General features: G+C 40.6%; 1 protein-coding gene across 2 annotated transcripts in view; it reads left to right on the top strand.

Annotated features, from left to right (window-relative positions):
* The window catches only part of PTPRN2 (protein tyrosine phosphatase receptor type N2), a 2289968-nt gene that overhangs the window by 361367 nt on the left and 1902197 nt on the right, over positions 1-26404 (top strand). For both annotated transcript variants that reach the window (XM_086941498.1, XM_086941499.1), the window contains exon 2: positions 24242-24292. In XM_086941498.1, coding sequence (XP_086797624.1) covers positions 24242-24292 — 51 coding nt within the window. The remainder of the gene's footprint in view (positions 1-24241; positions 24293-26404) is intronic.

Genomic DNA, 26404 nt, shown 5'->3' with positions numbered 1-26404 from the left:
AGTAATGGGATCTGTACAGATGAATATATAATTAAGGAATGACAAGGAAATAACATTTAAAAAGAGGACATGCGTGAGGGATAGGGCTTACCCGGAATCAGTGGTTCTCGGTATCCGGGTCTGAAAAAGGAATAAACAAACAGGCGGCGTAAGTGCCGGTAATCTCTTTAACCGATCGAAGGTGGACAGAGCGCCGAGATAAGATCTCACCTGGTGATACAGTGTGCGAGGCCACAATGGGGGTTCTGGCTGGCAAGGGGAATCAGCGCAATGAAGGCTGAAAGGCAGGACGCGATGTAGTGAGCAGAGGCGTCACGTGAGGGATGTGAGCCAATCGTCGTGCGGCAAAGGGTGTCAGCCATTTTGGAATGGGAAAGAAACCCAAGAACAGGGCTGTGATATTGACAATAATAAAACGAGGTGAGATCTTATCTCGGCGCTCTGTCCACCTTCGATCGGTTAAAGAGATTACCGGCACTTACGCCGCCTGTTTGTTTATTCCTTTTTCAGACCCGGATACCGAGAACCACTGATTCCGGGTAAGCCCTATCCCTCACGCATGTCCTCTTTTTAAATGTTATTTCCTTGTCATTCCTTAATTATATATTCATCTCTACAGATCCCATTACTCTGAGGGCAACCTTACAGGTATGAACTGCCCTTACATTCTTGTCATTGCGGCACTAGTCCGAGTTAATTTACCGACCCCCCTTTTTCCCCCTTATCAGATCCACTATGGTCCTTTTTGCCCTGGAACTAAACGTATTTAACAAGTTTCTCCTGAATTGAGTGCTACACTATCGGTAAGCCACTCGCTCTTGAGCCTGCCCCCCCCCCTTTTACCTACGTGTTTGCACTTATCGGCACTCTTGTTTTTTGTAGATTCACGTCCTACACAGTTATTTATCACTACTGCACCCTGACTCACACTAGCCAGAGTCACCTGTAATCACCATTGATACGCTGCGCCACTAGCCTTACTCCGCTCGTTGTTTACACTGCCTGCACTGAGCATGTACCACACCCCGCTGCCGTCAGCACTTTGGCATGGTATGAGTCATGCAAATTATGCACGCAGTTTTAACAATGTTTTATTGATATGTCTTTATCTTTTTATGTCTCCCTTCTCTTCTTTCATTATGGCAAATTTATATGTACACCAGTGATAATCTTACTAATGTGTATTCTTAAGGCAATTATTCTCTGTCCTGAGGATGAACCTTTATTAAGTGTGGTTCGAAACGTCGTCGACACCATTACACTAAATGCATAAATTGTTGGATATTTTTCTTTGCATATGTGTATGTTACAGATTGTCTGGTTTATGATTTACCCTAATCAGATGTCCTACTATTGCCTGCTATTCTTGTCCTTGTTATATGTTTTCTCAAGTGTGTTAGTCGGACACCGGCTGGTGCCCCGCTTCTATCACACTCAGTGTTCTATTGTTGCATAATTATTCTTGTATCAGGGTAATAAACTGTCCGGCTGGACTTTTTTTCCCATAAAATTATAGTTCCATTTGGTCTATATTTATCTTCTTTTATAGTTTTTTGTTCTAAGGACCACTGTTCTTTACAATATAGTACCTACCCATGGTCCTTAGCTTATTGCGCCTTGGGTTCCCTTGTCTTGTTTAAATAATTTAACTACAAATAGGGCACTATGCAAGTGCTTATTATGTACCTTATGATGTGATTTGGTTCCCGGAAGTGATTTTGGCGCGGGCAGCACTTATGAATCCAACAGAGTCCTGTTGAATATTTTTCTGGGAGAGTCTCTATTGTGCAGTGCTTTGAAATCTATTAACTGCACATATGGTAATATGTAAGTACTCATTATGCACTCCACGATGTGTGATTAGTTTCCAGAGTAGATGGTTTTAAAGCAAGAGCTTTTTTACATTGCGGTAAACAATCATGGAACTAGGTAGGAAAGCGGGGTGCTCATGGGAGCAGACTTTTCGTCACCTCTTCTTTTTTATTCCCATTGACAACTTATATGTGTTCTATAGGGAACTCCTATTGATGACCAGATTCCTTCCGTGATTTATTCTTGGAATGTTCTCTGGACCAAATAAGTAGCTAAGGGTTAAGAGCATGAGTCATACAGGGGTCCCCATGGACACACATGGTAATATTTGATAATGCATTATACTTACCTCTTTGTGAGTTTCTAATCCTGTATGGGGCATTGCACGACGTGGGGTCTTACACTAGTACAAATTGGTGTTTAAGTAGTCGGGCAACTTTGGATGCTCCTTTAAGGTTTAAGACCAGCATGTTTCCCAATTAGTATTTGTGAGCATGTAGACGACACAGACATCCATCTCTAAGGGGACGGTGATGGAGGCTCTGCACTTCTATGTAAATAAAACTAAGATAATAATGTGTTGTGTTTCAATGTGATACTCTTTTAGAATACGGTTGCCTGTCTTCCACTGATCCCGAAGATGCCTGGAAAGGGGTATAGACCGAAACGTGTTGACCTGTGACTTGTTAAAGGAAACAATAAAAGATAAACTTTATTTTGAATATTAATGTGGATTAGGTCTGTAGAAATGTATAATTTGTTTCAGGCTTGACTTTTCTCTGGCCACCTCAAGGTGATTGATGTTCTCATAAGAGAAACATACATCACCTGCAATGTTTGAAAGAATGATCAGGATAGGCAAGAAATGACCATATAATGTGTACACATGTTGATGTTTGATTTCTTGATGTGTTGATGTTTATATATCAGTTTTTGGTACTTTAAGAATTTAGTAGTGCAATGTTTCTTGTTTTGATGAATCATGTGATGATACACATAATGTGATGGGTGCATTCTTATATATGACAATATTTTGAGTAAATACATACAAGTATTGAAACCTAGATGTGTGAGTACTAGCAGTCTGAGCTCCGCTTTATACATTTGGTGTTATGCAAACAATTCAGTTATGTTTTGCATCAGTATTATTTATAGTGATTGATCCTTGCGTCCTTCATTCTTATTTCTTATGATATTTGCCCAAGGTCAGTGAAGGTTATTGGACACCCCCTTTCTCTTCTTTCTGTTTTAACACCTTCGCTGCTAAGGCAATTCCCCTCCTGTGCTGGAAATTGCTATTTTCCTCATTTTATGACGAGCTGGGCTCGTCATCAGCACACGACCACTGTGCACCATGACGAGCCCAGCTCGTCATCAGCATCGAAAGGGTTAAGAGACTCAGGTCCAGATTTACTGAGATTTTGCATCGGGGTTGCATTACTTTTGTGGTGTATGCCCGACGCAAACTCCGTTTTGCATTTACTAAGTAATGCAATGCAGCTTAGGGCGATGCCTTGCAGTACTTTGTGCCAGCTAGGCACTGCTTGGGTGGAACATGTAGAATGGTATCCCATCCTGCACAGAAACAATCCTGCCTGCAAAGCAGACATCCTTGCAGCATGACGCAACTGTGCCTGCATCGGCGCTAGGCAGCACACCACTAGTTTCCTCAGGTATGCTGGTCATCATATTATCCATACTGAACTTTCATTTAAGGACTCAGGGCATTCTGGAAATTTTAATCTTAATCTTCTATTACCGAATATGTCTGATACTAATGATTTGTAAAGAGAAAGACTGGACCTGCATGCAAGATGTTTTGTGCATGTGCAGTGATCGGGGAAAGCTCAGTATGTTATATGTCAAAGAGATAAAGATTAAAGATTGAAAGATTGAAAGGGGCAAGTTTAGCATTTTCATGGAAATTGAAGCATTCTCTCACTCAGTGATTTTTCCACCACCCCAATTTTGACTTTGTCAACTAAAGAGCTAAAGAGCAAGCGTGCAATATTTTGTCTAGCACATATCCGTCCCTCAATCCATCCTTCCTTCTATGTGTCCCTCTTTCCCTCCATGTGTATTTGCTAGTTTGTGTCTACCTCTATTTGTTTTTCTATTGTTATGGGTGTGTCTTTATTATTGTCTTTGTTGGCCTCGGTGTTTTCATTATTGTCTTTGTTGGCCTCTGTTCATGGCTTTATGGTTATCCTTGTCTTATTTTGACATCTCTCCAGCAATCCATCATGGTTCCCAACTCTGCATTGAGTCCTGATTTTTCAATTTGTTTGTACCCTTCTATTGCTATCCACGTATTCCCCTTTCTTGCTCCCTTCCCGTACTGTTTGCCACTATTCTTGTCTGCTTCCTCCTTCCCAACTAGGAACCTAAAGTTGACTACTCTTTAGCACTCTGTTTTGAAGTTTTACAATCAATTATCATCCTTTCTCCTTACCTCATTTTAGCTTTCCTGTCATCTTTCGTGCCTCATTGTAGCATTAAAAAACAAAAAAAAACAATGTGAACATATCTTTTGGTCTGTGTGGGTGGGTGGCTGTGTACCTATAGATGTGCTTGTTTGTTGTTTTCTTTGCACGGGGGGGGGGAGGTTTGCAGGGGTGCTAATCAGTGAGAGCATTGATTCTAATAGATATATTTCTTTGCATCTGGGCTCTGGGTGTATAAGCTATCTCAAAGTATGCCTGGATGTTTTATGCAGGGACCGGTGCTGTCACACCAGGCACCAAGCTCGTCACGGTCTGCATTTTAACATATCTAATAGGTTTACAAGAGGCCTGGTGCAGAGCTCTTTGTGTGCCCAGCAACATTCAGGAACCATAATATTGTCAAGATAACTCTGGTGATTAATGTACTAGCGTGTGAGATCTGTGTTTAGTCTAGTCACAGTTCTGACTCGTCATACTATACAACAGCGGGCTAATGGGTTTACTGCATGTGTGTAAAATGCAGATCTCAGTATTGTATTCTGTCCAGATAGGTCAGTGACTTACTGATATTGTCTCAGCGATTCTTTTGTTACTTGGAATTGATATGTTGTATGTAATCCTCCAAATATAGCACAGTGATCGATGAACCGGCATCAAAGATCTGCATGCAAACTGCAAGGCATCGGTTTATAATCTCAATGTTTTATTCCCTCAAATCACATTTAAGGGTTGCTAAAAAGGCTTCTGTTGGATGGTAATAATCTCTTATAAGTTAAAACATCCCTGACCACAGCCTTACCTTTTGAATCCTGAGTTTGTGTTTCCCCGACCAAGCGCTCTTAACATACAATACCCAGTAGTATCGATTAAATGTGACTCCTACACATTGTAGCCCCCATTGTCTTATGTAACATTTCCTGTGCATTGATTTACAAGCTTGTATTATTCATTGTCTCTGTATAATACTTGTCTGTGGCGCATTGACACACTGCATTGGGATGTGTAGTGCTATAAAAGAAGTGAAAAGAGAGAGGATATGGAGAGATGAGGGGCACCGTGGTAGGGGGGCAGTGAGGAAATCTGTGGTGAAGGAGGTATTGGGGTGGCACCAACAAAGATTGACAAACTGGGTGCACCTAGTCATAATACCAGCTATGGGTTGTGTGTCTATTTATGTCTGTGCATGCTCTATTAATGTCAGGCCTTACTCAGCCAACCCTGAGATACAAATTATAATACTAAGACCCAAAACCTGACATAGAGCTTGAACAGTGTGTGCTGCAAAACAAAGTTTGGTCTTTAAATATTCATGTCCCTTAGGTTCAGGGACTTAAAATGTGCCACAGCGCTGATGCTCCTCGATTTTGAGAAGGCCTTTGCAGGGGCGGCTCCTCCATTAGGGCAGAGGAGCTCCGCCCCACTGCTTTCTCACAGTGCGCGAAGCAGAGAATAAAATGGTAATTTAAATGCAATTTTTTGTTTAAATTTCTTTATTGGTATTCTCTACTTTTTGGAATAGAGCTGTCATCATAGTCCTGTACGATGAATATAAGCGTGCCCCTACATGGGGAACGTCCCCTTGGCACTACAGTGTCCCCTGCCGGGGTTGATCTTTTGATTAAAGTTTTGACTCCAAAATTATAGTGAATGGTCAAATCTTCATTTTATTAGTTCATAAGGTGTTTAAAGTACATGTTGTTCAAATTGAGTTATTCTTCACTCCCAACATGTAAAACATAGATCCAATGAATTTCGGGTAGTCATACCCTTTATCAGGGAACAAGTATCTGTAAACAAATAAGTAAGTTGAATACACGAGGAAACTAAAACAAGTATGAGTAAACTGTGACCAATTGGATGTGTATTACATAAATTACATAAATGGTCAAGACTTGCTTAGTCCTTAAAAAGTCTGCACCAGAAATACTCGGAAGGTGTTCAGGGAAATTCAGTGCTCAATACGTTGGTGGGGGTGTCCGATGGTTAACAAGGCAAAACTGATTTGTATCAATATCAGCAGAAAAAACATGTGTCCAGTGTACGCGGTGCCGTCAGGTTAGTGTCCAACAAAACCGAAGTTCAGTGAGTGCCATGCCTGCATGATCGTAGGAAAAAGTACCCGAGTATTAACGGGATAAAACGGTACACAGACAAAATATCGATTTTTTAATATCGATAAGCAAAAATATCGAAGTTTAAATATCGATATACAAAAATATCGAAGGTAAGTAATATCGACAGTCTAAATATCGATATTGGTATGATATCAGTAATATCGAAGTTGTAAATATCGATGTTAATAATATCGAAATTAATAACTTTGATGTTACTAATATCTATTTTTAAATAAATTTAGTGTATATTATATTGTATTAATTATGTTTTATTATTTTTTTAAATGTTATTTTATTAAATATTGTGTTTTACTACTGTAGCGGGTTGTGGGTTTATAGGGGAATAGGGTGGGAAGTAATTTAATTATGTTAAATTAATTATTAATTATTAGGAATTATTAATTAATTAATTGAGAATTAATTTTAAATTATTTTTAATTAATTTATTAATTGATAAATATGTTCTGTAGCGGGTTATGGGTTTATAGGGGAATAGGGTGGGAAGTAATTTAATAATAATTAATTAATTGATATATGTTTTTATATATTTTAATTAATAATTAATTGGTAATTAATTTCTATTAATTACTTAATTAATTATTATAGTTTTTTTCATATTTATAATGATTCATTAGTTGGTAATTAATTATTATTAATTATTAAAAAAAATAATTATAGTAATTTTTATATATAATTTATTGTTATTCTTAATTAATTAATTGTGCAAAATAATATTAATATTTAAATTAGATTAATTACAGCAAATGTGCTAATATATTTACTTTATTGTTATTGTTAATTAATAATTATTTGGTAATTAAATAATATTAATTAATTTTGGGTACAGGGGTATTTTTAGGGTTCAGGGTCAGTTTTCAGTTCATGGGTACAGGGGTATTTTTAGGGTTCAGGGTCAGTTTTCAGTTCATGGGTACAGGGGTATTTTTAGGGTTCAGGGTCAGTTTTCAGTTCATGGGTACAGGGGTATTTTTAGGGTTCAGGGTCAGTTTTCAGTTCATGGGTACAGGGGTATTTTTAGGGTTCAGGGTCAGTTTTCAGTTCATGGGTAAAGGGGTATTTTTAGGGTTCAGGGTCAGTTTTCAGTTCATGGGTACAGGGGTATTTTTAGGGTTCAGGGTCAGTTTTCAGTTCATGGGTAAAGGGGTATTTTTAGGGTTCAGGGTCAGTTTTCAGTTCATGGGTACAGGGGTATTTTTAGGGTTCAGGGTCAGTTTTCAGTTCATGGGTACAGGGGTATTTTTAGGGTTCAGGGTCAGTTTTCAGTTCATGGGTAAAGGGGTATTTTTAGGGTTCAGGGTCAGTTTTCAGTTTTTGGGTAAAGGGGTATTTTTAGGGTTTAGGGTCAGTTTTCAGTTTTTGGGTAAAGGGGTATTTTTAGGGTTCTGGGTCAGTTTTGGGTTTTTGGGGTACAGTCGTACAGGGTAAAAATTAAATAAATTTAAATTAAATCAATTAAATGAAATTACAAAATATAAAATTACATTAAATTATTAAGTTTTTAATTTATTTTAAATGTATATGTATTAGTTTTAATTTTTTAATTATGTTTTAATATTTGTATTTAATATTTGTAACATTATATGTATTTTATAATTATTTTAACATTATTATTAATACATTTAAAAAAACGATATTTTTAATTTCGATATTTTTGTACTACGATATTATTTTTTCGATATTTTTGTACTTACCTTGTTAGGGATAGGATTCCGATATTTTTGACTTCGATATTTTTGTCCCGATATTTTTGTATGTCGATATTTTTGGTTTCGATATTTAGTCAGACATTCGGATAAAACATGTGAAACAATATAAGCGAGAGAACGCGTATAAAACATATGTGATATCTTCAAGCTGGGGTCAAACAGACCCGGAATTAAGTTAGTGGCGAGCATTACGTGATAACAAGCATCGTCTGATTCTCAAAGTTAGTGATATATTACACAACCGGATTCGGTTAGTCATGGGTGTCCGGCTAAACAAACAGTGTGTTAACATCTGAGACGATGTCTCATCAATGGTGTTAAAATATGCGGTATAGTCAGGGACGGTTACTTAATGGGATTTCCTCAGTCAAAAGTTTGCTAGTCTCCGTAGTTCGCAGCGGGTGTGTTAGTCGAGCTTGAAGTAACAGAGGTTTATGTGGACGCGGAGTGCGTAATGAACATAAACAAAGGACTATAGGTGGAAGGTGCATAGTCGCCATGTTAGAGTGGAATATATTTGTGAGTGTTGTCCTAACGCTCGCTAAATAGACTCATGTGTGATATATGCTGACATTGTTAAAACAAACTTGTGATGTCTCTAGATATGAAAGTAACTCAAATGACAGAAATACAGGTTGTCAACATAATAAGCCTGGTGGGAAAAAGGATTATTGATGTCACATAGAAAACAACATAAAGTATACATATTCAAATGTAGGAGATCAGCCAGAGACTAAAATGAATTAGATTACAAGTAACAACTGTACTCCACTCTATCATTCATCCCGAATGGTTTCAGGGTTTCCAGTTGATTAATCCAATAGTTCTCTCTTTGGAGTAGTTGCTTATTGTTGTCATTGTCATGTACAACATTTTCAAATGTATACATAATACATACAATACATAAACAATGAGTTATTGCACACATTTCTAGAGGTTGTTATTGTTGCTAATGTTACATTCCGTAGTGTTATGGTTTGTATCTCGGTTGAGTATGCGCTCTGGGGTCCTAGTGTGCCATCGCTATTTTAAATACCATTTTATGTTCTGCTTCTCGTGCTGCGAGAAAGCAGAATGCAGGGATATGCCCGGTCGGGGGCCGGTGAGAGGGCGAGTCGGGGAGGAGTGGCTTGCACCACTCTGAGTACCCTGACTGTTTGGTCGGCCCTGGGGCTGACCAAAGCAGTCATGCACACTCTACATTTTCTCTATATAGGCAGCCTACATAGAGAAAATGGCCTCCCTACAGATGCCGGCAGGGCGCTGTCCGGGACTTCACACCAATCACAACGCTGTGTGATTGGCTACAGGAGGGGAGAGAGTATTCATGTTCCTGTTCTGGAGTGGCCCAGGAGCAGAGGCGGTGCGGGACTGGGATCAGGTAAGTTTTAGGTTTATTTTACCCCCCGCAGTAACCCCTGCGCGACCTTCCCTCTCCACTCCACCACCCTCGAGAATTGCTAGCGTGACTGGGCCTTTGACTCCTTGGAAAAGGCCTTTCTCCCGAAGGTGCTGGTCGAAATGGGTCTAGGCCGCAGGTCCTTATCTTATGTCTGGACCCTGTACTCTCAGGTCCAAGTGCATGTGAGAGAGAATGGAGTGGTCTCCCTCAGATATACAATTAATCGAGGCACCAGATAGGGGTGCCCCCAGCCCCCTCTGCTCTGGCCATGGGCCCCCTAGTGAGTTGGATATGCTGCGACGCCCAGATGTGCGGCTTTGACTCAGGGATGGCACTTGAAGACAGAATTACCCTCTACGCCAATGACACCCTCTTGTCATGGCACAACCGACGAGGACCGGGCCCTGTCTCATGTTTATACTAGACACTTACGTGGGAGCATCGGGACTGCGGGTGAACTGGCCTAAGTCACTCCTGGTCTCCCTTTGGGGGGATAGGGACAGCGAGACTTGGCACCCTGCCCTACCAAACAAGCGCCTGAGTTTACGTCATCTGGCGTTCCATGTGACATGGGAGCCGGACCTAGCATGGAGCATCAACCTTATCCCCCTCACACCTAGGGTCCAAGTGGATCTCTACAGATGGATGGGGCTGTGTTAGCATATCGCTCATAGGTGACGTTTGAATGGGTGACCATCTGAAATCCTTGCAGGATCTTCAATCAGAGTTCTCTCTTCACAAATCATACTTTTCCAGTTATCTCCAACCCTGACATGATCCCTCCAGCTACTAGGAGGCACTGGCCGGACCCCCAGATTTTAACCCTCTGAAAGTCTGAATTCTCATGGGCTGGCTTATTAGGGGTGGCATCTCCCATACCCAGACCCTGAGGGAGTGATGGGAGGCATGGTTGAGGGCAATGGAGGAAGCTGACTGGAGGGAGGCATGTATGGTGCCACGAAGCATAGCAATTTAGACCCAGCTGTGCATTGTCCAGCTATAATACCTGCATTGTACCTACTACACACCTATTGTTTATGGAAAGCCAATAAATTTCCAGACCTCAACTGTACCAGATGTCGTGGAGAGATGGGGGACTTCTACCACATGGTATAAAAGTGCCCTATTATCTAGCAGTATTGGCTGTCTATATTTAAGACCCTGTCGAGGGTCCTGGGTCATCCGCTGGAGGCATTGCCCAGAGACATGCTGCTGGGCCTAGTGGATGGGTTTGGAGGCGCAATAGGGGACAGAACCCTGCTGGGTTTGGGTACATTGATGACTGAAAGGAACATTGCTAAATATTGGAAGTCCCCCCCCCAAGGTAACGGAAGCTGAGCATATAACGCTCCGCTAAATAGGAGGAAACAATTTATCTAACCCGTGGATGCCCTAGAAAGCATCAGAAGATATGGGGGCAATGGTGGGCATACCAGGGACTGTACTCTGCAGATGGGTGAACTCGAGGGGGTGGTTTAAATGTAGGACTTGTATGAATCCGTTATATGTGTGCTTGCTCTTTTTTCCTTATATTCAAACAAATAAAGTGTTTTTACCAAACAAAAAAATGCATATCCCTTTTCAGCTCAACATTGCAAAATTAGATATGACACTATTTTGCAGTAGTTGCTTACTTGCAAACACATTAAATGGTAAACATAAGCCAAGAGGTTCCCCAAAACATACTCCCACTCAATGCTTAGTTTGTATTAAAAAAAAAAATGAAAGCAGGGTTCCTAAGATTTTCTTGGGAACCATTTGCTAGCACTGTTGAAAGCGAAAGCTGTCTAGACTGGATTATATCTGTTACCTTTTACTTCTCCACCCTAGACTTCATGTGTCTCCATGTCACAGTTTTAAATACTTTTTCTAGCTCCTTCTTTCTCCCTTTTTCTGCTTTTCTTAATCAAGTTCTTGATCAAAATATGATGATCGAATATAAGTTCTGGTCCACAAAAAGGAGTGCGGGTGCCCACCACATGCAACCATTGGCACAAATTATGCACTGATCTCACCTAATTTGCATAATATATTGTACCATTAAAATACTAAAAATTATCACCTAACATGGCTTTTTTCATAATATGGATTGTTGTTACTCTATTGAAACTGTATAAAATGGGACGTAAATGGCATCCCAGTTAAAATATATATAACCTGATTCTGAGCATTTGCATGGAACACCAACCTACTGAGATATTTGTTTATTTAGTCGGAAATACCAAACTTGCAAAGCCCTGACTTATGCCTACATCAAACTTCTACAGTTTGGAAATCACAAATCAATCTTAAAACCATCTCCTGATCACCCCAATCAGTGTATTGAGGTGTCTGTATTATTTGACCGGACTGACAAAAGTATTTTATTGTGCATTATAGTTTCTCACTGCTCAATTCACAAAATGAGTCGAAATTTAGTTGTGTAGGTTGACTTCTAGGTTTTAAATGAAATCTCAAAGTTTCTTGGAATTCACAAGTTTCCAGTAGTAACCCTTGTAAGTTGAAACTGTTTCGTTGCCCCTGGGACACTTCTGGAATTCATTTGTAATTTTCATTTTTGCCTGAGCAAATATTTGTGTTTATTTGATCACTTAAAATTCCATGACCAATTGCAAATGTATTTGGTGACCTTTTTCCCTCTATAGACACAGTATGTTTTCCTATGCAGAAACACCCTTTCTGTATATGCTCACCAACTTCACTAGTTTTACCTCCAAGGTGGCAACCTTTGCTCTGACTGAAAGGCATTTTTGATTAACACATGTAAAGTGCCTGGCTGCCTGATCATGACATGGTTATTGTTTGCCAGGCTGACTTTTGCTCAACCTGGCTGACAATAATCTTTGGAAAAATGAGAGGGCTAGACCCTTGGCACCCATAATGAGGGGCCGGTACTGGCACACACATATGTAATCTTGGTTGGAATCTTTCATGTGCTCTGCGCATTATCAGTTACATGAGTATATCATGCTGCTAAAATGGATCAGTGAGTTAAGGCTTGCTGCTGACATCTGCAAATGGTGCAGAATCTTCCTAACCTGTGTCAGCTGGGGCTTTTCTTCTTCAAGCTCTGCCTTAAATTGAGTGGAAGCAAAGAAGATGCAGGCAAAGAGCACTTGGGTTACAAAAGTAGATGGACATGGAAAACCTGGTGAGCGATAATTTGTATCTGGGAGAGGCAGTCTGCATGGTTTTTTTATAGGGTCATTGTGTAATCACCAAATCTGGAAAGTATTTGCTTGTTGTCAAAACACAATTAAATGTCACATTTTTAATCTGGATGATACTGACAGGTGGAATGAGATTAGCATTAAAGTGAAAGGCAGCATAATGATGATCTTTAGAAATACTTACATTATCGGTCCTTTCCCAGAGTAGAACACCTCTGGTGTGATTGTTTTTTTTGTTGACAGAAGTGGTTTGACCGGGGCAGGTTCAGTTTCAGTCATGTGAGTTGCTAGTGATGTTGCACTAATGGTGCACAGTGTTGATTGTACTCTATGTATCCTGTAGAATTAGAGTGTGATAATATTTCTCATAAGTGGCTTTCATTGCTGTGCCTTGGCCAGCATCCTGACTGGGTTCTGTCTAACAGTGGGTTTCACCCTAGACAATATTATTGAACTGTTTTGACCATTTATTCTGCCAATTTGACTAAGGGCCTGATTACTAGTTTGGCGGGGCGGTGCTGAGTCTGCCCCACCGCTGCACCGCCAACCCCGTGGTCAAGTGGCCCGTCTGATTACGAGTGCTTTTCATGTCTTATAGGCTTTATTTATGTTCTCACAGCGGTTCCCTGAAAATGGGCAGCACAAAAACTGTCCCTGCACCGCATGGACTAATATGGCTATCCCTGCAAGAGCTGAGGTGCATACATGTTCCACCGCATGCTCCCCATGGGGTAGAGGCACAAGGGGGCATGTAGGGACATTTGTTTTCTCTCTGCCCTAGTTTTCATGGCAGTGGAACCGCCATGAAAATGTAGTGGAGAGGAAATTTATAAAATGCTTGGTGGGACGGCAACGATCCCGCCAAGCATATTGCAGCCGCTACCCCGTTGCACCACCACCAGGGAATGGCAATTCCTTCTGGGCTGTGGCAGGGCAATGGAAGTCCAACAGCTCTAATTGTAATAGGCTGATCAGAGGACCACCATCACAGTGCCCTCGCAAGTCTGTAGTTCTGTGGACCGCCAGAGTCATAATTGATCCCTAAGAATGTTTGGTGACTTGCCATGGTGGTATTTCAAGGGTGTTTGTGTCCTCTACTTGTATTGCTGCAGGGACTCTTCCATGTCTGACTGTGGCATTTATGGTCAGAAATGACCAGTCCTATGCATAGTATCCATTTGTTGATTATAGATACTTGGCCGATATCTGGCATTGGGTCTAGTGCTAGGAGCCCACAGCTGCCTTAATACGTTTGCTCCCAGAGTTCAGTGAATTGTTTGAGGTTGCAATTAGCTCAGGGGCCAAGGTGCTTTGTTATGGCATTGTTTGGACAAAATATTGAGTCCTAAATATTGTATGGACAAAATATTATGTCATGACTATCGGTGACAAGAATATTGTGAAGGTAAGTTTCTATGGAAAAGCAAAGTTTTACTATATTTAGCGCCACATGTATGTACTTTGACAATATATATATCTTCCAAGGTACGTAGATGAGGATTTAGGAATAGTAAATCTATACTTTCCTACTTGCACTTACCTTCTCAATATTTTGATCCTCAATATTTTTTTATAAATTTAAATAATTTTTATTGGAGTTAAAAAGAGAGTACCAAGATTACAATCAGTATAAGGAAATAGCAAAAATACATATCTTAAAGGTAAAAAGTTAAAAAATATGTTACTGTTATGATGAAAGAAAATCACTGTACAATGCACTCTTATACTATAAGGTAAGTAAAAAGACAGTAGAGTACCTATCTTAACATTAGTTAGTCATTTATATATTTTAAGACGGAATAAAAGGGGAAAGAGAGGGGATATGAAAGGAATAGAAGAAGAGGAGGGAGAGAAATGGCAAGGAAAAAAAAGATAGACAAATAGAAATTAGGGTAAAGATAAGTATGAAGATAAAAAAGTAGTAAAGGGTAACCAAAATAAATCAGACTTAATTTTCGGAGATACCAGTGAAGGTGAAGAAGTAGAAATTCTATGCTCATCACAAATAAAATTCCACCATGTTAATGTGCATATTTTAGAATTATCTTTCCAACAAGTAAGAATAACCTTAAAAGCAAGAGCATAAAAAGGTCAAATAACTTTGATTTGGAAGAATTGTCATGGAAATCAACAGACTTAATTCCAAGAAAAACATGTTGAATTGATAATGGAATACAACATTGAAATATCTTAGAGCATTTAGACCAAATGGATTTTCAAAAGTTTAAAACATTAGCGCAATAATATATTAAATGAAGTAATGTACCAGTAGAGGAAAGACATGACCAGCAAAAAGGTAAAGTAGAGGGATTGATTTTATGGATAAAAACGGGTGTATGAAGCACTCTATTGTATAGGAAAAATAGGGATTGAGTAATACTGGCAGCTTTGGAGGTAGTAAAAATGTTGTGCCTTAATTTATCCCATTTTTGAGTTGGGAGGGACATCGAAAGGTCTTGTTCCCATGCTGTTTCAATTGAGGATTTTAGTCTATCAGAGATAAGAGTGGATAAAAAGTTTATATATGAGAGAAGCTTTAGGGTTAGACTCAGAAGTAATATTGTATAAAGGAGTCAAGGGAGTAAATGGAGAAGAGTCAACAGGGAAGGTTTTAGTTAATAAAAAAGATTGAAGTACCTGTGATAATTGGGAGTATCAGGATAAGCAAGAAAAAGGAAGACCATAACATTCTTATAATGTAGTGAAGGGCATAATAGAATTTTGAGATACTAATTGGTGAACATATAATATACCCTTTTCTTTCCAATGTTTAAAATAAATGATTTATGGCAAAACTTAATAAATGTATTGTAACGGACAGAGGAGGCAAGAAAAGCTTGATAAAAATCAGAGCTAAAAGTGAACAATGAATGTAATAGATGTTGGGAATTTTTTAAGATAGGATGTTTGGAGATAAAAGTGCAATTGGTCATAAAGATAATATCATAAAAAGAAAATTCATGTAATAGAGAACGTTCAAAATGAATCTAGACGAGTATAGGGGAGTCTTGATATTCTCTATTTCAAACATAAAGTAGTCTAATTAAAAAAGCAGTATGATATAGTTTAAAATTAGGAGACCCATGCCCCCTTCATTTTTTGGTTTGATTAAATTGGATAAGGCAATACGGGCAGGTTTATTATTCCAAAGAAATTTGGAACAGAGAGAATTCATTTGAGTAAAGCCATAATTAGGTATGTAGGTTTAAAAGGTAACATAGAGAACAAAAACAGAATGAGAGGTGCAATCATCACTTTGATAGTATCCAATCTACCCCACCAGGATAAATGGAGAGGGGACCAAGAAAAGAGTGAGTTTTGAATCTTAAGTTTTAGTGCATTAAAATTTTGAGCGAGAGTGTGAAAGATGGTAGGTGAGAACAAATCTTTTATAAAGGAAGTAGCTTCTAAAATAAAAGATTGATCAGATAGTAAGGAGTTGTTGAATCTCCATCGAGCATGTTTGGGAGTCGCAAGCGATAAATCAAAAGAGGATAAAACAGGGGCATGATCAAAAATAAAAATAGAACCAATCTCTGAAAATTGGATGGAGGGGAGTAAGTATTTAGAGATCAAAATATAATCAATTCGAGACATTTTTTGATGAACATTTGAAAAAATGTAAATTAAAATGTATCAGGGTTACTAGTTTTCTATACATCTTAGAGTGGACCAGAGGCAATAGCAGATTGGAATGCCTTATGTGATTTAAATTTGCAATTAGATTTCCTGTCAGAAAAAAAAGTGTCTAGCCAATCATTGAAATCGCCAGCAATAATACAATTAGGATTAGTAATGGAGGACAATTTTAATTCAATATTATGCCAGAAATCTGGATCAGACTTAACCGGTCCATAAATATTTTAAAAAGTGACCTGTGTATTATAGATAGTGGCGTTGAGTAATACCCATTGTCCATTCGTATCACATTCAGTTGATAGAATTCGAATTTTTAGTGATCTGTGACATCATATAGCAACACCACCCTTATGGTTAACAGCTGGAGAAAAAATAACTTGACCCACCCATTGACGTTTAAGCTTAAGTGATTCAGCATTGTTACAGTGGGTTTCTTGCAAAAAGGCAATGTGACAATTAAGTTTCGATAAATGTGAGAATACATTTTGATGGTTAACAGGATGACCGAGATCACAGACCTTCCATGAGACAACATTAAACATGTTGATGAATAAAGACAGGGGTACAGGAACATTGGTGACAAACCGCAAAAACAACAATGGAAACAAAAAGACACAATGCCCCAATAATTGAATAACATGGAGGTACTAGCAAAATAAGAAAGAAGAAAAATAAATAGACACTCATACAATTATAGAACAAGGAAGAGGGAGAGAAAAAAGGAAGAATAGAATGGAAAGGAGAGTAGAAAAAAAGAGGGAATGAGAGAAGAATTAAAGAGATAGAAAAATAAAGAGACAGATCAAGGGCATAACGCCAGATCTGAAGGAAGGGGAATAAGAAATGAGAACCAGGCATGTCAGCACCCAGAGGCAAGAACAATATCAAAGAGAAAATAAAAAAAAATAGAAAAAATTCAGGCCCACGACTTCCATTTCGATCATTTTGCCTTCCATAGTGATCCAGTGGTCTTCAATTTGTTGCAGTTTTTTATTGGTAATATTCATTTTAAATCGGGTTAAGGGTACATACTTCATCTAAAATTGTATCTAAAACCAGATTAGGAGACAACCGGATTGGAGATGGAGGATCATTTTTGGCTCTTTTAGGTTTAGTAGCAGAAGAGGATGCTTCAGCAATATTAAGGGAGTCGCTGGCCATCTTAATGATGTGCACCAGTCAATGAGAGAGCTTTTAAGAGGTCCGTATAATAGATTACTGGTGAGAGAAAGTTCAGTTGAGTTGTGTGAGGATAGAAACAATGTGGGGAGGAGAAGGACGATTAATTATATGTAACAGGCATACGTTTTCACAGCAGGTTGTGGAGCAGAGAATTTATTGACCAACGAAGATCGTAGCGCTAGCGCTTGACTGTGACTAGGATTACTGCAAGCATTCTACTTTGTTTTACTGATATTTTAAAAACCTATTGCGTGTGATAATATGTGTTTTTAAAAACTATTTCTGAGCTCTTACTTGCATTTTGCTCGCTACTCCCTGGTCCACCACAGCTTCTGTGCTGATTGTCGTGGAGGGAGGTTGAAGCGACACCACTTCCTGGTTCCTGGTTGTTCCATCCTGGCCAGCCATCTTGGGGAGGTTGACGGGCTAGTCTCCCCCTCGCCCTGACTATTTTAGGGTGGGAGTCATTCGCGCACGATCATTGACCAACGAAGATCGTAGCGCTAGCGCTTGACTGTGACTAGGATTACTGCAAGCATTCTACTTTGTTTTACTGATATTTTAAAAACCTATTGAGTGTGATAATATGTGTTTTTAAAAACGATTTCTGAGCTCTTACTTGCATTTTGCTCGCTACTCCCTGGTCCACCACAGCTTCTGTGCTGATTTTCGTGGAGGGAGGTTGAAGCAACACCACTTCCTGGTTGTTCCATCCTGGCCAGCCATCTTGGGGAGGTTGATGGGCTAGTCTCCACCCTCACCTAATCTATAATACCTCTCCCTACCTAGCGCAGCGGTGACGCGCAGCGGTAGCGCCGTATACGTGCCGAAGAGGCGCCAAAGAGTAGCCAGTCTGCGCCAGTCAGCGGCACGGAAGCGGACGGGGCCGGACGGCTATTTACTTTTCCTTTACCTGAGCTAGTGGCAATATGTGCCTTAGTATGCTCACGTATTCCAGCCCCGAGCTTCGTACTCTCCGTCCTCCGTGTGGTCGCTGCCATCATATATTCCCAGGAGGGCGGGCTCTGAAGAAAGGGTGTAGCGCATGTGGTTGGCGCCTTCCTGATCGGAAATCACTTACACTGGTTAGCCCACCCATCCACCATCAATGTTTACTACTGAATACCAGATCCTTACCTGGCCACGCTCTAGACATTTGGAATATGTTACAGGATTCGAAGGTATCCTGTTTGTTCCTAACGGAAACTTGGTTGTCTGACTCTTCTTCCCCCGATTTGGCAAACGCCGTACCCTCCGCCTACAATATTTATAGGAAAGACAGGCCATCTGGTAGAGGTGGTGGAGTGGCTATCATAGTAAATAAGAACATAGCATGTCGCACATTCCCTGTAGATAATATACAGGGCAGTGAAGCCCTTGGCTTCACTTTCCAGCTCTCATCTTCCCAGGCTTGTACTGGTATTCTTGTTTACAGACCACCAGGCTCGGTGGGGCCGTTTTTAGAAGAACTGCAGGCAGCCCTATCGACCCCATGCCTTAGGTCCAATCATTGCCTTCTATTGGGTGACTTAAATATTCATATGGACAATAGTTCAGATCCGGACACTCAAAAACTGTTAGATATTACTTCCGTGCTGGGCCTATCTCCTTATGTGGCAGGACCGTCTCATAATAAAGGCCACACATTGGACCAGATCTTTTCTACTCTTCCTATCTGTGTTGACCCTCCCATGCCAGTTTTGTGGTCAGATCATTTTCTCATTACTTTTTCCATCCCTGTCATGGCTTCATCACGGTCCAAACCTGTTGGGTAGTTAAAGCATCTCTCTAAATCTTTCCATCTTCTTACTAGAGAGATGCTATCAAATGCTTTAACAAACTTCCCTTGTCCCACCTCTGACAATGTAGAGGATTACATTGCTCTCTTTCATAACTGGCTCACAGATCGTCTAGAGAGCTTGGTTCCGGCCAAGAAACAAAATTCTGCCGATAAGAGGACATCTGCCCCTTGGTTTACCCCTCATTTAAAAAAAAGCACGACAAGATCTTAAGAAAGCAGAAAGAGCATGGAGGCGATCTTACGATCATACTGAGAGGCTAAATTTTAAGACGCTGACTCGAGCCTACCATAAATCAATTTGGGAAGGTAAAAAATCCTATCTGGAATCTAGAATAAATGAAGCGGAGCATTCTTGCAAGGAAATTTTCAGGGTGGTAAAAGATTTCACCTCTCCTTCTGCTTATACTCCGACCCATGCTCATTCAGAAGCTTGGCTGAAGGAATTGGCTGTCTATTTTGTACAGAAAATTACCACTATTCAAGAATCTCTCCAGGCCACTTTTCAGCAGCATACGATGAGTCTGGGGTGTCCCTTGCCAGACCATGGTCCCTTCCTGTGTGATTTTCCCCCATTAGATCATGAGAGTTCTCTTGACATCTTGGCAAGTCTTAAATCCGGATCTCCACAGGATCCTTGCCCTGCCAAGTGTCTAGCAAATATGGCACCTGTTCTAAATGACCTGGTAAATCCCATCCTGAATCTGTCGCTCTCTTCCGGGGTAGTTCCCAAAGCTTGGAAGAGCGCCATGATCCTGCCACTCATTAAAAAACCAGCGCTCGACCCTTCAGTCCATGCCAATTACAAACCCATCTCCCTACTCCCTGCTCTGGCAAAAGTGACTGAGAGGTTTGTTCACAGATCTATTTCTAATTTCATCGAGGAAAAGGGTCTGTTGCATAGCACTCAATCTGGCTTCCGTGCAAATTTCAGCACGGAGACTGCGCTCCTTGAAGTCACAGATGCCATCAGGGAGGAGTTGGATGTTGGAAAAAAAGTGGTACTGATTATGCTAGACCTGTCGGCGGCTTTCGACACCGTTCCCCACGCACTTCTTCTTTCCAGACTCTGGGACTTTGGTCTGCGGGGAACGGTGTGGAATTGGCTTAAATCCTTCTTAGCCGACCGCCGGCAGACAATCTGGGCGCCTCCCTACTCCGCCGAAATGTCACCGCTAGAAGTGGGGGTTCCCCAAGGTTCCATCCTGAGCCCCCTCCTTTTTAACATCTTTATGGCCCCCCTGGCGGTGACGGCGGAGTCTTTCGGCGCCCGGATTGTCACCTATGCTGACGACACCCAGCTCCTCTTTGTAAGCAACAAGGATGGCCTGTTTGACGATGCCCAGGTCAGGGGCTGTTTGAGCGCTGTTTTTGAGTGGTTTGGACGTCATGGGCTGAAGTGCAACTCCGACAAGTCGGAGTTGCTCTTCTTTGGTTGTACCTCTGAGCCTGATTGGAAACCCTGGTGGCCGCAAGATATGTTTCCTCCCACCAGTTCGTCTTTGAAAGCCAAAAATTTGGGAGTTATGATTGACAATGAGTTATCTTTCGGACCGCATATTTCATCTCATACTGGGAAATGTTTCGGCATCCTTCGGATGCTTCGTAAATTCCTCCCTCTAGTCTCCATCCAGCACAGAAAAATCATTGTCCAGGCACTGATTGGCTCTAGGCTGGATTATGCTAATGTTTTGTTTCTGGGACTTCCCAAATACCTGGTCAGGCGTCTGCAAATCGCCCAGAATTCTGCAGCCCGAGCCATCTTTGGTCTTCCAAGAAAAGCCAGAGCCACTGATCTTCTCTCAACACTGCACTGGCTTCCTATTGCTAAAAGGATTCTGTTTAAAACTTTGACCACGACTTTCAAGGCCCTACATGGCATAGGCCCCAAATATATTTCCAAACGATTGTCCTGGTATAACCCCCCCAGATCTCTCAGATCTTCGTCCCTATCAAAAATGAGTGTTCCCATTATTAAGCGTGCTAGAGCAGGAGGACGGTCTTTTCGCTACTTAGCTTCTCATGCTTGGAATGACCTCCCAATCTCTTTGAGACAGACTTCTAGCCTTCTGTCCTTACGAAAGGACCTTAAGACATGGTTTTTCCTTAATTTGATGTTGCTTCCTGTGTCTGCACATCCTCTCAGTGTTATGTTCTCCCTTCTTCGGTTGGGTTTCCTTCGATAAAGCGCCGGGATACTCCGTGGAGTGGCCGTGCGCTATAGAAGTATAAAAATAACATAACATTATGGTAGTTCCCACTGGCTTGCAAAACATGCAAGGAAACAGGGAACAGAAGACCTCCTGAAATTCCGCCCCACAGCTTATAGGTGCACATTCACATCACTTCAGGTTCAATCCCATAAGAGAGCAAGTGCATCTAATCCACAATGCCAACAAGTTCAGCAATTATATATCACAGGGGCAATAGGCATAAAGTAGGCTAGAGACAAAGCAGTGCAGGTCATTTGTAGAAGTCTCTGAGAAAGAAGGGCATAACGTATAGCAGGCATACAATTGAGAGTTCGGGCTTTACAATGATAAAACATAGTTGGCCAGAAATGAAGAAATAATGACTTGAGGAAAGAAGGCAGGCTCATCCAAAGCGCTGGTAACATTTCTGAGATCGAGGAATAATGATAAGAGCGGCGTGCCGATAAAATGGCAGGCGCTCGCATGTGAGGGAGAATGTCGTCACTGCAATAAAAAGAGCAGGACAAATCTTTAAAAGCTCCCACCTGCTGCAAGTGCGCAGAAACAATGCGAGGCACAAGACCAGCTTAGAGAGCTCTGGCCATGGTCTCGGAGGGGCCGAAAATCAAGTTGTTGGCTCCATGAGGAAATGCAGTCCACCTGCTTTTTGCCTCAGCGCAGAAGCCACGCCCCAAACCTCGATATTTTTGACACAATATTTTGCGCATACTGTCAGTGATTCGTTTTTAATGTTTTCCAATACTTTTATATTGTTGCATCTAAACAATGAGCTTGCCATTGAGGAATATCTATGTGTATGTCATCAGTCAGTTTGGCCCTTTTCCAGTTTGAGAAGAATTGGGTTGCTACCTCTTAGTTTTGTTTTTGAAAAGCCATTGGGAGTGCCTCTTTCATTTTAGGTATTTTTGGCCCTCCTTACATGTTGATGGCCTATGATAAAACAGTTCCCATCTCTCCCGTTTACGTTTATTTTGGTATCCCTCTACAGCATTAGCTCGGGCAAGGGACATACATTCCCTCCGAAGGAATACTGGCTGAACAATTTAGAGTTCATTGCTCCCTTTCTGAGCAGACCTGTGTTTGTTCCAAATGCAGTCAGGATTCATGGCTTATTCATGGCTTATTGGCTTCCCCAAGAGTAGTCGCTATCAGGTGCTCTTGGAGTCACAATTACCTTCATTCTGCTCGGCCACCGTGGAGGTTTCTCTCCAGCAATTGTCCATGCAGTTGTCTCATTTGATCCACTGCTTTACCTCGTGCCAACCTCACTCTGGGTTGCTTGAGCATAAACAGTGACATTTCACAACAGCTCTCCAGCACCACATGATCTTCTGTTCCCTTTCTCATCTCAACGTCTGGGTCTCTAATCTGGGCATTGTGTAACAAAGAGGAAGAGAGAGAAACACTAGAGAGAGCCAGACAGAAATCGAGAAAGAGAAAGCCAGAGAGAGATAGAGAAGAAAGACTAATCACTCAGCTCCTAAATTCAGTAGGCAGCCCCATCTTGACATCCTTATGATGTTTGGGAGGAGGCACAGGCCTCAGGGTCTTGATGGCCTCTCCTAGAGTTCAAATGTGAGGAATTTGGATGCTGCCGTGCCCTCTCTTGTTGTTTGTCCTGCATGAGGGGATCCTTTCTCATGTCTGACGCTCTTGGGCACATTGGTAGATGGAACCCAGTGTGGAACTCTACAATACCTGTCTCACAGTCAGGTTTGCTCTTCTCCTCCTGCCAGACCTGTGAATCATGTAATCCGAGGCGATGCGGCCAAATTGCCTATGTTTGACTATGTGGCCAATGAATCAATGCTCACCGCCGAGTTTCTCAACTGTTCTTATTGAAATAAATTTGATTGTAGTTTTAAATTAAATAAATCTCTGGACCACCTGGTTAATATTCAGATCCGTTTCTAGAGAGGTATCAGTAAACGTAAGTTCGTCAACATGTTGTTATTGATCAGTGTACTATGTTCTTGATTTAAGCACATGCATCATTCAAAGGTAATTGTGGAAAGTCCACTTGTTTACCTTTTAAATTGCCCTCTCACTACATACGTACACTTCCATTTCCATGTGTCCTTTCATCATGTACACCTTAGCAGTGAATATGTTTCCAATCTGAGATGCCTTTCTGATGTGTCCATCTTTAATACAAGTGCTGCCTTCTATGTACAATGGCTACCTATTTACTAGAATGAACAAAATGCGATGATGGAATGCCTGAAATAATCTCAGAAACTCATAATTCGTTGTGGATTCATCCCAGGCTAGCTGGGCGTTATCTAACTGCTCAGGCTTGCTGGCGCCTTCTGATGGTAAAGTCAAGGCTGAGTGGCCCTCCTCTGGAAAGGCACTGCAGAGCTAAAAACAATGGAATGGAATGCGCCCAGAGCAATTGCCATACGTTTGTGCCACCTATTTGCGGTCGCCTGTTTGAAAACATTACATTACATTTTCAATGTATAGAGGCAGGAAGATCGTGTTTTTATAGGGCTGATGCCTTTTTTTGTTTGAGGGTTGCATTTCAATTTCTCAGTCTTGTCGTTAAAGGTGGCTGCATCAATACCTCTAAAGAAAAATAATGCATGGAATTATGTAAAGACAACCAACATGTATGATTGTGGCTCTTCTTTCGAAATCATGGCTGTCGAAATCTAACTGCCCACCACCTACATTATTGGAAGACCAAGTGATTGGAACATGCATCACAATACATTGACTGTCTTTCATTTGTTTTCAGGTTGCCTATTTGAGGATGATCTGTGCAAGCCTTTTGAAATCTGCCTCAATGGTAAGTTCCAATTAAATGTTTTTTGTTTGGCCCACTTCTATTTCGCTCCCTCGTCACATTCTGGCATGTCCCATATGTGAAAGCAAACTATAACACTAGCCTAAAATAGTTGGTACAGTTGATATAACACATTTCACTGAATGTGTATTTAGAGTAAAGCAATCAAAGAATAAACGTGAACATGTAACTGTTTCTGATGTTTGCTTTTTTAACACTCTAACTGCAGCTGTTTATGTCTGATAATGTAATGCATGTAGATGGAAATATAAGCTCTATAGTCACCCGGGGGTTGACATGGGCTTACATAAGACTACCACTACCACTTAATTTGCTCACATTTTGAAATGCAACAAAGGACACGTAACTGTGGTATAGGGTATGCTTTGAATTTGAGAAGAATGTCATATGGTGTACTTCAAATCTGGTATTGGTAGGACAAGACTCCTAGTGTGAGGGGAGAATCGCATGCATTATAAGAGTTAAAGACCTCCCAACTGTGAGAAATGGACCACAGATGTTTGAAGATCTTGACAGAAGCATATTTTCATTTAAGAATGACACTGTGGGGAAGATCTTTCAGCAGAGTTTAATTTGAGTGTACAATGTAAATCAAAACATATATTCAAACATAAACATTTAAAATAAAGCACAACACAAGTGTCTATGTATTAACCAAATATCCTATTTTAGTGACTTATAAGCAACATTTATTTTTTAATGCAGGCATCAAGTTAAAGTACCCTATGTTTAGACTTGTAGACAAAGTGAACATTCAAACATAATGAAAAATTTCACCCTTGGAAAATCTAAAGTAAAATAAATCATTAGACCCAGGAGTTTGTATGCACTCTCAAAATCACCTACTAAGAAGCTGTATTGTGCCAAAATCACAAAATACTCATAATTAGACCATTTTACGGCCAGTGTAACGGCGCAGGCTAAGAAATCACCCCTATATAGTGTGTCAAGATTAGTTAGATAATATCCTTCAAAGGCCCTTACGATGCCCCACATTCTGCCACAGAAGCGCAAAGGGTACCGTCCTTACTGGGTTCCATAATCAGGCAGCCATGGTCTTCTAAACTTATCACAGGTGCTCATGCATGCTCATATGACAGGAACACACATTTCCCAAACACCTGACTTCATTCCTAGAAAGTTGGCCAATGCTCCCTGTAATGCCGCAGAAACATGCGTATTCATTCCCCCTGCTGGTCAGCAGTTACAGCAGTTACACTTGTCCATGTGTCATCAAGGTGAAATTCCTCTTAGAGACAAAAGTAAAGTATAACGTTGTCACTCGAAGGGGGAAGTAAGAGGAGGAGATTTGTCCTTTTGGTACCCCTGCCATTGCAAAACCATTGCTTCCCACCACGCAGACACCTTTGCACTATGGCGCAAGAATGTCTGGGTTGGCGCATAGCAGCCAAAGGTACGCCATTGGAGGAAGAGAGCAGAGCAGCGCCACATCTTGGACAATACGGTGCAGCTCTGCTCTCTACTGTTTGTGTAAAGCAATGCAGCAATTTTACTTGCTGCCCTGCAGTGTGCGACTTCTTTGTACATCTGGTGCTATATTTGCTGGTAAATAACACATACCCCATACAAAATGTCCGTACACAAAACACATGCTTGAAATGTAATATTTTGTTTATACCAAGTATTTAAAATCATAACAAATTAAATGTGTGTTTAACATGTCTATTTCTAAACTGTAGTGATAAGAAGTGTTAATTGCTGCAACTTACTTTATATGAGTATCAAAAACCAACGATTGAAGGTTCAACCGATTGATTTCATCTCTGCAACACTAGTCTTTGAGGATTGTAATGTATTGGGGAATGCAAGGGCAGGGGCATATTAATTTTATTGTGATTTGAGTGAAGAAAAGTATTAGTGCAAACTTCTTCTTGTTAATGAGACTAGGTAAGAGATTCCGTGGTCTGCAGAAGAGTGCAGTAGCTCATCTGAACCAATTATTGAAAAGTTAATGTGGTTGTTTGTCTTTAAATGTTTAATTTATCAGAATTGATCTGAGCTCATTAATAAAGGCTTGCAAGATTTTTTTAAGTGTTGATTTACATATTACGGAAGAAAATAAGAATACATATT

Source organism: Lissotriton vulgaris, chromosome 10, assembly GCF_964263255.1.
Source record: "Lissotriton vulgaris chromosome 10, aLisVul1.2, whole genome shotgun sequence".
In the NCBI taxonomy this organism is placed as follows: Eukaryota; Metazoa; Chordata; class Amphibia; order Caudata; family Salamandridae; genus Lissotriton; species Lissotriton vulgaris.
The sequence above is the reverse complement of the archived record's forward strand: the minus strand, read 5'-3'. Positions and strand labels throughout refer to the sequence as shown.